Genomic DNA, 13,585 nt, shown 5'->3' with positions numbered 1-13,585 from the left:
GCATAACAAGATCCAATGGCTGGAAGCTGAGGCTAGACAAATTTAGACTAAAAGTAAAGCACAAATTTTTAACAGTGAGGTTAATTAACCATTCAAACAAGTTATCTAGGAATGTGGTGGATTCTTCATCCGTTGAAGTCTTTAAGGTTGGATATTTTTCTCAAAGATATACTATAGTTAAACCAGGAATTATGGGCTTGACGCAATTATGGGCTGAAATTCTATGGCCTGTGTTTATGCAGGAAGTGAGACTATAATGGTCCCTTCTGTCCTTAGCAACTAGGACATAAAATCTGGCCAAATTTTTCGAAAGTGACTGGTGATTTTGAGTGCCCAGCTTGATACCTTAGAGGGGCCTGCTTTTCATGAAGTGCTGAACACTCACCCTCTGCTCGGGGATCTCAAGTTAGGCACCCAATATCACCAGTCAGTTTTGAAAATCTTGGCCTCTTAAGAGTATGTCTACCCAGCCTGTGACAGCAAGCCTCCCAGCCCGGGCGGACAGACTCGGGCTAGCAGGACTCGGGCTAGCACTTTGAAACTAGTTATGTAAGCACTGAAGTTGCTGCTCAGGCTCTGAAGCCTAGGAAGGGGACGGAGGGGGCTTCAGAGCCAGAGCTCCAACCCAAGCCACAATTTCAAAGTGCTGTCTACACAGCTCTTTTTGGAGTGCTAATGTGCTGGAACAATTTGTATAGTGGAGGCACAGAGCCATTGATCCACACTGTAAATGCTGTATATGATGGAAACCACTTCAAGCCGGGGGTGTGGCAGCACCCCTAGTTCCAGCACCTATGCTAGTGTGAGCTCTGCTAGCCCAAGTCTGTCAGCACAGGCTGGGAGGCTTGGTTCCACAGGCTCTGCAGACATACCCTGAGTAGTATCACAATGTCTAGGTTTTTTATTTTCCTAAATCTCAGAGTCCTATAACAAAGTTTGTTTATCACTTTTTTTTTTTATAATGAATCCTTCTGTTTTAGATATGTTTTGTTCCCTAAATTATTTCAGTCTTTAACCATAAAGCTTAATCCTTTTGTTGAAGCTTCGGACTGTATTAACCTTGCCCATTTTTTTGCCCAAAATATTGCCTGGTGATGTATGTTTGCTTTTTTTCTTTTTTCCAGATGACAGGTTAACTGGAATTCCACCAGACATTTTGAAGAACCCCCCAACAGATCAGCAGATTAACAAACTTGCCAGGAGTCTGGGGCCTGAGTGGGAGCATATTGTACTGTACCTGGGTTTGTCACAGAATGACATCTATAGATGTAAAGTCAATCACCCTCACAATGTGCAGTCACAGATTGTGGCTGCATTTGTCCTTTGGAGACAGCGTTTTGGAATCAAAGCCACAATCCAAAGTCTGCACACCAGTCTGATGGCCGGAGAAGTGGATCCTTCTGTGATCCAGCATATGCTTGAGTGAAGTCTTGTTATTGATTGGTGGCTCTTGAGTTTTTTGCTAAATAAAATACTCTGGATTCACTGAATCACGTATCAGTGTTCTGATGTCTCTTAATTAGAAATCGAGGAAATGGCAGACAAGCAGCTTGGTAATTTTATTACTCTGTGCTTCCTTGTAGCTTTCAGTTCTCTGTGGGAGGTTTTGACGTCTCTTCTTATTACATGTATGCCAGATTATTTTTTAACAGGCTTTAAGAAATTATTGCTCTTTTTGTTCACTTTTATACTTCTTCCAATGTTATGTAGTTAAGAAGGCGTTGACGCTTAAAGTTTGCTAGAGTCTTTGCAAGCAGTGAACCACATCCTGAGAGGTGCTGAGCTAATAGTAATGGGAGGTTGTTGGGCACAGTGTCTCCCTTAGGACTTTGTCCATTGTCATTGTATTATTTAAGAATACTTTAAGGCAGGGGTGGGCAAACTACGGCCTGATCCGGCCTGCCAGCCATTTTATTCCGGCTCTCGAGCTCCCGCTGGGGAGTGGGGTCTAAGACTTGTCCCGCTCCAGCGCTCCAGCTTGGAGCAGGGGCGGGGGCCACTCTGTGCGGCTCCCAGAAGCAGCAGAATGGCCTCTCTCTGGCTCCTACACGTAGGGGAGCCGGGGGCTCTGCTCCGCACGCTGCCCCTGCACCAAACATCACCCCCGCAGTTCTCATTGGCCGGGAACTGCAGCCAATGGGAGCTGCAGGGGCAACACCTGCGGACCAGACAGCGCGCAGCAGAACTGCCTGGTTGTGCCTTTGCATAGGAGTCAGAGGGGGGACATGCTGCTGCTTCAGGGAGCCGCTTGAGGTAAGCGCTGTCTGGAGCCTGCACTCCTGAGTCTCCCCCCGAGCCCCAACCACTTACCCCAGCCTTGATCCCCCTCCCACCCTCTGAACCTATCAATCCCAGCCCAGAGCACCCTCCTGCACCCCAAACTCATCATCCCGTGCCCCACCCCAGAGCATGCACCCCCAGCTGGAGCCCTCACCCCCCCGCCCCCGCATCCCAGCCCCCCTACCCCAGGCCAGAAACCTCTCCCGCCTCCTGAACTCTCTTCATTTCTGTCCCCACCATGGAGCCCCACCCCCAACCAGAACCTCACCTCCTCCCACACCCCAACCCCAATTTCATTAGCAGTCATGGCCCACCATACAATTTCTCTACTCAGATGTGGCCCTCGGGCCAAGAATTTTGCCCACCCCTGCTCTAAGTAGTTATGGCAAGGAGCAGGATGCTGTGATAGCATGTATCTCTTGAAGAGCAGGACAGCTGGGGATCCTTTTCAAGCTATAAAATAAGAAAGAGGATAGGCAGAATCTAGTGAAGGAAAGTTCTGTGGACATGGCAGTGAAGTGCCTGGTAGCGGACGATGGTTTCTCTCTTCTATGACTAATAAACAAGGATATGATCTTGTATCCCTAGAATCTTTGCAGTTCTTATGTTCTAGGGTCCAGATGAGCCTGCCTCTCAAGTGCAATTTTACTCTTAGCTAGCTGTTCTCAAAGCCAGAGGGGAAACGGCCTACCAAAATGGCCTCTCTAATTTTACAATAAGCCCAGCCAGAGGGGTGGTTTAATGGTCTAAGCAGCAGGTTTGCAGTCTCTAGATCAGGCCTGCACAACTCGTAAAGGGGCAAGGGCCACATTACTCCAAAGAAAACAGCTGAGGGCCGAAACCCCACGGAAACACCTGGCCCCAGCACCGCCCAGCCCTGCAAAAACAAACCCTCCTTCCCCAGCGCAGCCCCACCAAATCAACTGTTGTAGAACTGATAAATGAAATTGTTTTCGATTGTTCACTTTATTAATGTAACTTCTGTTCACCATTCACTACACTTGCCTATACTGTAACTTCTGTTCCATATTGTAATTCAAACCCCATTTTAAAACACTCACTTCATTTTGTAAAAGCTTCCTCCAACCTTCATTTTTGCAAACCCTGCTGTAATCTTATTAGTTTAGTTTAGATGTGTGAATGAGGTATGTATGAATGATGGAATCAACCTCCAGCCCCAGCCTGTCCTGATGAGATAAAGTTCAAATTCCAACGGCTGAAGACCTAGACAACAGCCCTAAACAAAGTAAGAAGCATCCACCCTAAAAAGAAAAGGACAACAGAACAACAGAAGGAAGATCAAAGCCAGGTTCAAGGCTGAAAGTCACGCCTGCAATTGATGGGTGATCAATCTAAACCTAGAGGCAGCGTGACACAGCAAGACCTATAGACTTTGAATCCAAACTAAAAGCCTATAAAAAAGAAGGGTGAGATGACAGACTCGGGGTAACATTCTGCTGCCAACATGGAAGAACATCGGTGCCTGCCCAACAGAGATCCAGCTCAGCCTTGTGCCCAGCTTTTCTGGCCAGTTAGCTGCCACAAGCTACGAACCCAAGCTGCAAAATCAAGCCATGAACTTAAGCTATCTTCAGGACTGGTAACTATGCAGCAGCTGCAGAACACCTGATGAATGTGTGTGTGTGTGTGTGTGTATGTGTGTGTGTGTGTGTGTGTGTGTGTATAGGTATTAGGTATTATAATGTGAGTGTGTGTGTGTATAGGTAATAGGTATAATGTGTGTGTATAAGAATTAAGATATTAGTTATTAGTCATAAATTGTTATAATAATAAATCTTTGCCTTGTCCCCTTTAATAAGATCCTGCTGATTTTTATTGGTCTAATATAATTGGTACAACATTTTGGTGGAGAATAGCGAAAGGGGGATTATTGGTATTTTTGCCTCACTTATTGTAAACCAATCTGTGTGCACACAACCGGCTCTACAGAGCACGGTTCTATTCTTGGTTAACCAAAACCTGCTGGCCCCCGTGTGGGTAGCAGGAAAATAAAGAGCTCTTAAAATTGTTAACAAAACCTGCTGGCCTCTGCGTAGGTAGCAGAAAACATAAAATTGTTAACAAAACCTGCTGGCCTCCGCGTAGGTAGCAGAAAACATAAAATTGTTAACAAAACCTGCTGGCTTCCGCGTAGGTAGCAGAAAACTTAAAATTGTTAACAAAACCTGCTGGTCTCCGCGTAGGTAGCAGAAAACATAAAATTGTTAACAAAACCTGCTGGCCTCCGAAGAGGTAGCAGAAAGAAAGAAAGAAAAATCAGGGGCAGCAAGAGGGTCCCAGGGGCCGGCAGTGCTGCTTGCTGAACAAAATTAAAAATGTTTAAGCAAAGGCAAGGGAAAACAGTCTCAGAGGGAGGAATGGAGTCAAAAGTAGCTTCTACCTCACCTTTTATTAAAGAGATAATGCCTTCTAAACAAATCCTTCAGAGATATGGGCACAGTCCTTAGACTGAACAAGCCCTTGCAGATATCTGCACCATTTCGGATCTAGAGGATAGGTTGGCCCAATATATCCTCATATGTAAACCCCCAAATGCAACAAGAGGGTCTCAGAGACGCTGCAGGGATCTGGCTGCTGTGGGAGGCTTGTAATGACAGCTACCTCCACCTAACAGCCTGTAAAAAGAAAAAAAAAATCTCTAAAAGAGAAACTATTCCAACTAAAAGAAAAAAGAAAAAAAAAAGGAACATTTGAGACCCCAGAAGGGGCAGACTTTTGGGACCCCTCTGGAGAGTGGGAAGGGAGATATTTGGGTAGATTCCTCCTCCCAGGGCCAAAATGCCATTGCAACAGTAACAACAGTGCCTGCTTCTGCCTCAAACCTCCAGGCCATGGCAAAGTGGCTGGGGATTTTAAAATAAAATATTTAAAGTCACAAAGAAATGAACCACCTAATTAGCATTTGTGCAGCCCCAAGTACCAAACACACTGTGGCAAAGACTGAGCAGGGTCTGCCATGTGGGAGCACTGTGCTAATTTGTTTCTAGGCTTCTATTTTTCAGGCTCTGAACCAGAACATCAGAAGAGCTGGTACCAGCTGAAGAGTTATAAAATACCATGGTTATAGTGTCGCGACAAAGTCTGTGTTCAGTGTTCTGTGTTGCAAGTTCTGTGTCTCTCTCTAGTGGTGTGTGTTCAGTGTTCTGTGTTGCAAGTTCTGTGTCTGTCTCTAGTGGTGTGTGTTCAGTGTTCTGTGTTGCATGTTCTGTGTCCGTCTCTAGTGGTGTCCTGTGCTAGCACTGGGTCCAGAAAAGAAAAAGAAATACTACACTGGACAGGACAAATGTCTTTTCCTCTCTCTACTTCCCCCCAGTCCATCCAACTTAGCAATCACCACTTGTGTCCAAAAAACTTTGGTCCCCATTGCATCAAGTTTATTTTTTGTTAGGTTATCTAATAGTCATTTTGTTGTTAATGTTTGTTATTGATACATTTGTATTGTTAGTTACATTTGCTTATATTGTTAATTCCACACTTTCCTCTATGCACTCTGGTTCTACTCCCCCAAGCCCTAAAGGGTAGTTCTTGGGCCCTCATAACTTGTAAAACCTTGGCCCATAATTGTAGGGCCCCATCTTTCAGGTTCCCAGAAACCTCTTGAGAACAACTGTTAAAAATAGGGGATTCTGCAACATTTTAGCAACAAAATGTTAGTTTATGTCCAAATCAGCTTAACTTTGCATGACAACTGTGGTCCTCCTACAAAATCTTATTTGTTGTATGTGCTTAAGGAGGTCCTGAACTCAGTAACTTTTATTGTTTAATGGCTATTGCAGCATCAAACTTGGTCCTCATTTTATTTGTCAATGTACCCAATGATTGTAATGGTTTTATTGTATTCCCAATTAATATAACTATAATTGTTTTCATTTATGTGTAGGTTATATCTGGTGTTTAGTCAATTGTAATAGGTTTAGTTATAGTCACCTAGTTATAATTATTTGGTTTGTTTGCAACAGATCACCTTGCCCTACAATGTCAACAACTACTGTAATGGTCATAAATCAAGGGGCAAAGTGTTGTAGAAGCAGCCCACCTGGTCAGCAGTTCTAAATATAATTTTTCATCCCCTTATTGTCCTATTAGTAACCCTAACTGTTATGTTGGTTCTGCCTTAAAACAATTACATAAAGTGTGACCCATTCAATACCCCTGGATTGAAGGGTCAAAAGGGGGACAATGTAGAACTGATAAATGAAATTGTTTTCAATTGTTCACTTTATTAATGTAACTTCTGTTCACCATTCACTACACTTGCCTATACTGTAACTTCTGTTCCATATTGTAATTCAAACCCCATTTTAAAACATTCACTTCATTTTGTAAAAGCTTCCTCCAACCTTCATTTTTGCAAACCCTGCTGTAATCTTATTAGTTTAGTTTAGATGTGTGAATGAGGTATGTATGAATGATGGAATCAACCTCCAGCCCCAGCCTGTCCTGATGAGATAAAGTTCAAATTCCAACGGCTAAAGACCTAGACAACAGCCCTAAACAAAGTAAGAAGCATCCACCCTAAAAAGAAAAGGACAACAGAACAACAGAAGGAAGATCAAAGCCAGGTTCAAGGCTGAAAGTCACGCCTGCAATTGATGGGTGATCAATCTAAACCTAGAGGCAGCGTGACACAGCAAGACCTATAGACTTTGAATCCAAACTAAAAGCCTATAAAAAAGAAGGGTGAGATGACAGACTCGGGGTAACATTCTGCTGCCAACATGGAAGAACATCGGTGCCTGCCCAACAGAGATCCAGCTCAGCCTTGTGCCCAGCTTTCCTGGCCAGTTAGTTGCCACAAGCTACGAACCCAAGCTGCAAAATCAAGCCATGAACTTAAGCTATCTTCAGGACTGGTAACTGTGCAGCAGTTGCAGAACACCTGATGAATATGTGTGTGTGTGTGTGTGTGAATGTGTGTATGTGTGTGTGTATAGGTATTAGGTATTATAATGTGAGTGTGTGTGTGTGTGTCCCCTTTAATAAGATCCTGCTGATTTTTATTGGTCTAATATAATTGGTACAACACTGTGGGCCAAAAAGGAAGGTTGGGGGTGAGGAGGTGATACTTGATTTTAAATCAATCCGGGGCTCCCAGCTGAAGAGGTGGCTGGGAGCTATCAGGGGCAAATTAAAGGGTCCGGGGCTCCGGAGGCTGGGGAAACCCGGAGCTTTGCGGGGCTGGGGCAGGGATTTAAAGGGCCCAGAGCTCCTGCCGCTGAGAGGAGCCCGAGCCCTTTAAATCCCAGCCCCAGCCCATCCGCTGGAGCCGCGGCGGGGATTCAAAAGGCTCTAGGCTGCCTGCAGCCGTGGGGAGCCCTGAGCCCTTTAAATCTCAGCCGCCGCCGGGATTCAAAAGGCTCTGGGCTGCCCGTGCTGGCAGGGAGCCCTGAGCCCTTTAAATCTCATCCGCGGCCAGAAATCTCTGCAGGCAGCTGAGAGCCCTTTGAATCCCGGCCACAGCTAGGATTAAAAGGGCTCTGGGCTCCCTGCTGCTACGGGCAGCCCAGAACCCTTTGATTCCTGACCGCGGCTGAGATTTAAAGGGCTCGGGCTCCTCTCAGCGGCAGGCGCTCTGGGCCCTTTAATCCCTGCCCCAGACCTGCAAAGCTCCGGGTTCCCCCAGTCACTGGAGCCCCAGACCCTTTAATTTGCCCCTGACAGCTCCCAGCCATCTCTTCAGCTGGGAGCCCTGAGTTGATTTAAAGAGCTCTGGGTTCTCTGCCACTGCGGGCAGCCCAGAGCCCTTTGATTCCCGGCTGCAGCTGGGATTTAAAGGGCTCTGGGCTCCCCCGCCGCTGCAGGCAACTCAGAGTCTTTTGAATCCTGGCCACGGCCATGGCTTTTAGATTCCCCGCCGTGGGCCACACAGTGAGCCTCCGCAGGCCGCATGCTGCCCGCGGGCCATATATTGTGCAGGCCTGCTCTAGGTTCTCTTGCATCATAGGTTTGAATGTCAGCAAGAATAACTTTTAATCTTTCTTTCCCACCACAATAGCTAAATGGAATTGCATGAAGTTCAGTGGATGGGATGCTTCTGGATGAGACTTTAAAACTGAGGTCCTGAATCTGTGTTGTCACATGGGTGTACCCTAGGAGGATGACAAAGCCTGGCTGGGATGATTTAGTTGGGGTTGGTCGTGCTCTGAGCAGGGGGTTGGACTAGATGACCTCCTGAGGTCTCTGCCAACCCTAATCTTCTATGATTCTATGATGACCGTCTGTGTGATGCCACTAGCTGGCAAGCTACCTCAAATCTGAGATGGCAAGAAGCAGTCTGGGAACTATTGGTGCCAAGAGACAGAGGCTGCCATTGCTGGCTGGGGTGAAGCATGGTCTTCAATAGAACCAGAGAATTCCTGCTGCCGTTGCCTGAACACCCCTCCTCGTTGTCTGGCCAAACCCATTCCCAGAAGCCAGCCCTTTTCCATGAAGAAGAACTTTGCAGTGGTTCCCATCACCTTCTGGGAGAGGAGAAAAGAAGATTCCTGAAGACTTTATTTCTTTCCCACTCAGTGTGGAAGAACTCCCACTGCTTTCTTTTGTACCAATACTGTCTCCTATTTTTCCTGCAGCTAACATGGAGTTCCTTTTATCTCAGCCACATGTACCTGTGTGTCAGGGTCTCTTTCCCACTTTGAACTTTAGCATCCAGAAAGTGGGTACCTGCATGTACTCCTCTAAACTTAATTCCTAGTTTAGATCTGATAGCGCTGCCACCAACCAGAGATTTCAGTGTCTGGTGCACTCCTTGTCCCCCCAAAACCTTCCCTGGGAAGACCAAGACCCAAACCCCTTGGGTCTTAAAACAAGGGGAAATAAACCATTCCCCTTCCTTTCCCCTCCCTGGGTTACCCTGAGAGATTACTGTGATTCAAACTCCTTGAATCTTAAAACAGAGAGAAATTCACTTTCCCCCCTTCTCCTTTCCCCCCACCAATCCCTGGTTAGTTCAGACGCAGTCCCCTTGGGTCTTACACAATGACAAAATCAATCAGGTTCTTAAAAAGAAAAGCTTTTAATTAAAGAAAGAAAAAGTAAAAATTATCTCTGTAAAATCAAGATGGAAAAATGTTTACAGGGTATCAGCTTTACATAGACCAGAGACTCCCTCCCTCCTAGCCTAAGTATAAGTTACAGCAAACAGAGGTAAAATATCCTTCCAGCAAAATACACATTTGCAAATCAAGAAAACAAATATAAAGACTAATTCGCCTTCTGTCTAGTACTTACTAGTTAGAACATGAGAGACTGTTTCAGAAAGACTGGAGAAACCTGGTTGCATGTCTGGCTCCTCTTAATCCCCAGAGAGAACAAAAAAACAATCCAAAAAGCACAAAACAAAGACTCCCCTCCACCAAGATTTGAAAGTATCTTGTCCCCGATTGGTCCTCTAGTCAGGTGTCAGCCAGGTTCACTAAGCTTGTTAACCCTTTACAGGTAAATGAGACATTAACCCTTAACTATCTGTTTATGACACTGTGTTACTGGAATTATGGGACTCATTCTCTGGTACCATTGGTCAGGTTTTACCCCAGAATGGTGGTTAGAGCATAAGCCTCCTCTTCCCTTGCCAGCTAGCACCATTTCTTCCTTTTGGCAGAAAGCTCTAAGCATTTGCTGCATTCCTGCCTATCAGGTAGATGTATCAGTTGCCAGGGGGAGTATTCATGGACATCAGAAAGATCAACTGCTGTATGAAACCAAGATCTTCTGATGATTCAAGGCAGAAGTACATTAGAACTCCTTCCAGGTGGATTAACTCCAAGGGAAGGACACACATCACAGAGGACTGATCTGGTAGGTAAACAGAGTTTGGGTCCAGAATTTTGAGATCAATTTATGCACAACCCCTCAAGCAGACTGTTTCATCTCTAGAGCCAATGCGGAACACCCTTCTCCCCCAGGTTCTGCCCAATATATTTCAGCAATCTCACCTAGGTCAGAGGTCTTCATAAAGCTTTTGGGTGATAGGGTTTTTTCTTCTGCACCCCCAATTCTCAAAACTATAAAGTAAATTAGGGAGGAGAGGGCCATCTGAACAGTCTGCTAGCTGCCCAGTTTGCCATGGTTTTCTGCACTCCTGGTACCTGACAGTATGGTCTGGCAAAATGAGCTCATTCAGGCCCAGAAACAATCTACTGGTATTTTATTTTTAGTTTTCTATAATATAGTCCTGACCTTCAGCCATTCGTGATCCTGTACATCTCACTTACATCTTAATTAATTGTATCCTATTATGGTGTATTAAAGCTTAGTTCTACCAATAAGTCCCAAATAAACAATGTAAATCAATTTGAGCTTTGGATGTTTTATATATATATATATATATATAATGCTGTTTCAAACTGCTTAATTCCAACATAAATGTATACGTTCTATTTAAAAACAATCTGAGTGCGGCTTATGTATATGTGATTGTGTGATCATGGGCTAATTCAGCCAAATGTAGCCTGGAGAGGGGAAATGCAACTCCTGGAGGAATTTCTGGGCCAAATCCAGAAGTGATATAAACAGTGGTGTTAGTTACATGGTAAGTGTATGTGGCAAAAGATGGTAACATATACCTGCTGCATCCAGCAGAAGAAGTTACTAAGAGCATGGAAGTTTTTTTATTTTTTTTTTGGTAAAGTCCTTCTCACGCTGTTACACACCCACATTATACATTGGTCTCAAAGGGAACTGAATCCACCAGACCAGGCAGAATTTGATTCTCGAGGAATACAAAACCAGTGCAAGTTACATGTTGATTGTAAGTGGCAAAATAATGTAACATATCCCACCACTTTATGCCATTGTTAATAGACTCTTGAGACAGCTTCTTTGAATCAGGTAAACTTTGTGTTTTACATTCTGCACTGAAAGGTCACCGTGTAGGGTTAACCATAATGAAAACATCCAGAGTTAAGTTCCAAAGTAAAGATTAAAACAAAAAATGTTTGCAGGTGACAGAAGCCCTCATGCTTCAGGGCTTTAGCCAACTTCTAACTCATAGGGGTTAGGAAGAAAATTTCTCTGTAGACAGATTATCCCATAACTACCTACTGCATAGTTTCTTGGACCATTCTTTGAAATAACTGGTGTCAACCATTACTGGAGAGGACAATGGACTATATGGTCTGATCCAGTATGGCTTTTCCTATACAGTTTTTAAAACAAATCTCCTCACCTATTTTGCAGATAACATTTGAAGGTTACATCCTGCATTCCTAGAATTCCCAGTACTACCACTGAAGTCAACAGGAGCTTTGGCTGTTCAAAGAAAGGGCCCTTAGGAGAGGAAAACAGACACTTTTAAAAAATCTTGTTTGCTTGTCACTATTTATGCTGTTTGTTTTTTTTCCTCAGGTTTGACAACTGAAAATGAATTAGTCAGGTTCTCTTTGGCTTATCATGACTTTCTAATCATTTTTGTCTTCAGCTTTCCCATGCCCTAACTTAATGCTCCAAAGATGGGGTGACATATACTGCAGAGAAATTTTGTTGTTGTTTTAAAAAAATTGTCCATTGTCATTCTTTTTACATTCATAGAAACGTCTCTATTGGTTTAGGTCTTGTTAAAGCTTGTTTTTACAAAGCCGACATTCAGGACCACCTTTGACTTGAAAGTAGTATCCCTTTGAATGGAAAACTCCCTTTCATTAGTCTTTAAGAATCTTTCTTTCGTGGGCATTGTTTTATATTAAGATGATTGTACTTTTAAAATTCAGAGCAAGATTATCTGCTTGCTCTCTTTGACAGTCAAAAGGTCTTTAAAATGTAGTTTATTCTTTTCTATCAAATACAAACCTTTTCAGTCTACTACAAAACATGTCTAAACAATATGCGACAAAGCGCTAGCAACAGTTGCTAAAGTATTTAATGCTTTGGATATTAACTAGATATACGAGTAGGGTCACATTTCATAAAACATGGACACATAAGTGTTACACAAGGCCATTATACAACCTTCTTCAGCTATCTGAAGGATATTAAGTCTGGTATAATGCATCTTACTGCAGGGATTCATCACTTAAATATATCCAGTGAGTCAGACACTAAAGTTATAATGATAATAAACCAGGCTGATTTTGTTGGTGGTTTGTTTTTCAGGCCTTCACAGAAAACTTATCAACAATATGTCCTCTGATCATCTTACTGCTCTGTGTATAAGGAGTGTGCGCATCCACGATTTAAAAAAACTAGCTTAAAATTAGGGCTTTAGAGCTATATTTAAGTTTCTAAATTAGTGGCCTAATATTTAAAGGTACTGAGCACCCAGCAGCTCCCACTGAAGTCAACAGGAGTTGCTTGGTGTACAGTACATTTAGAAATTGTATCACTTGTTTAGAAGCCTAACTTTTAACCACTTGTTTTTTTGAAAATTTATATTACAAAGTCAAATCAGTCATTAGCTGTTGCAATCTCCGTAGCAGACTGGCGTATTTATAAAGTCTGTGTGCTTTTCCACAAGTGACCATCACAGGAAATGACTGAACGCGCATTACTAATTGGTCCTGTAAAATACAGTATGGGAATTTGTTTTTCTTAATTAAAATATTGCCTGATGCTGGATGTACACTACATTAATTTACTTGGTATTTAGCATTTGCCTTTCCAGACCGATGTTCTGTACCTATTTGGTACAAAATCTCCTGCTATGCTACATCTGGCTTCAAAAGAAAATTTGGAAACAAACTGCCTTTCTTATATGGAAAATATGTGGTGTTATTATTGTTCTGAATTATTGTAACAGCTAACAGCACCAGTCCTGGATCCCACTGTGCTAGGCCCAGATCATGCCATCTGCAAAGGGTTGGATTCTCGTAGGAGAATTATTTGTGGGTAAATGCTGGTGTTTATAAACAAGTCAGTGCCTGGCAGTGTTGTGTAGATTAATGAGGTAACAGAGATGCAATTTTCCCCATCTCTCTACCAGCCACACCTCAAGCCTTATTTGGCTGCAAGGTGACATTACTGCTGTTCTGACGCCTCTTCTTGAATGAAGGAATGGCCATTGTGCCAAGCCATATGAACATTTTATTTTGGCAAATCTCCTATAATGAGTGAGCTGAGACCACCAAATCGATGGCCATTTATGATTCTACATTAAGTCAAGTTAAACCCAGTTTTCCTTTATTGCATTGATCTATACCACTAGCTAGCCCCGTCAGCTGTTTTTTAACAGGTTTAAAACCTTGTTCTCTAATGGGTCTGTGAGTCTGTCTTCTCTGCAGAATGAGCCTGGGTGATTGGCACTCAGGTCTGAGCACCTGACTTAGCCTAATCTGGGTGCCAGCAGCCACAC

At 43.6% G+C, this 13,585-nt stretch overlaps 1 protein-coding gene across 8 annotated transcripts in view; it reads left to right on the top strand.

Annotated features, from left to right (window-relative positions):
* Window positions 1–1,490, top strand: part of CRADD (CASP2 and RIPK1 domain containing adaptor with death domain) — a 141,700-nt gene extending 140,210 nt beyond the window's left edge. For 7 of the 8 annotated variants that reach the window (XM_030548545.1, XM_030548546.1, XM_030548547.1 and 4 more), the window contains one exon: window positions 1,125–1,490. In XM_030548545.1, the coding sequence (XP_030404405.1) occupies window positions 1,125–1,426 (302 nt within the window). In that variant the 3' untranslated portion in view covers window positions 1,427–1,490. The remainder of the gene's footprint in view (window positions 1–1,124) is intronic. The other variant, XR_003998477.1, reaches the window with a different exon arrangement.
* Window positions 1,491–13,585: the final 12,095 nt, after the last annotated feature.

This window comes from Gopherus evgoodei, chromosome 1 (genome assembly GCF_007399415.2).
Source record: "Gopherus evgoodei ecotype Sinaloan lineage chromosome 1, rGopEvg1_v1.p, whole genome shotgun sequence".
Lineage (NCBI taxonomy): Eukaryota > Metazoa > Chordata > Testudines > Testudinidae > Gopherus > Gopherus evgoodei.
The sequence above is the reverse complement of the archived record's forward strand: the minus strand, read 5'-3'. Positions and strand labels throughout refer to the sequence as shown.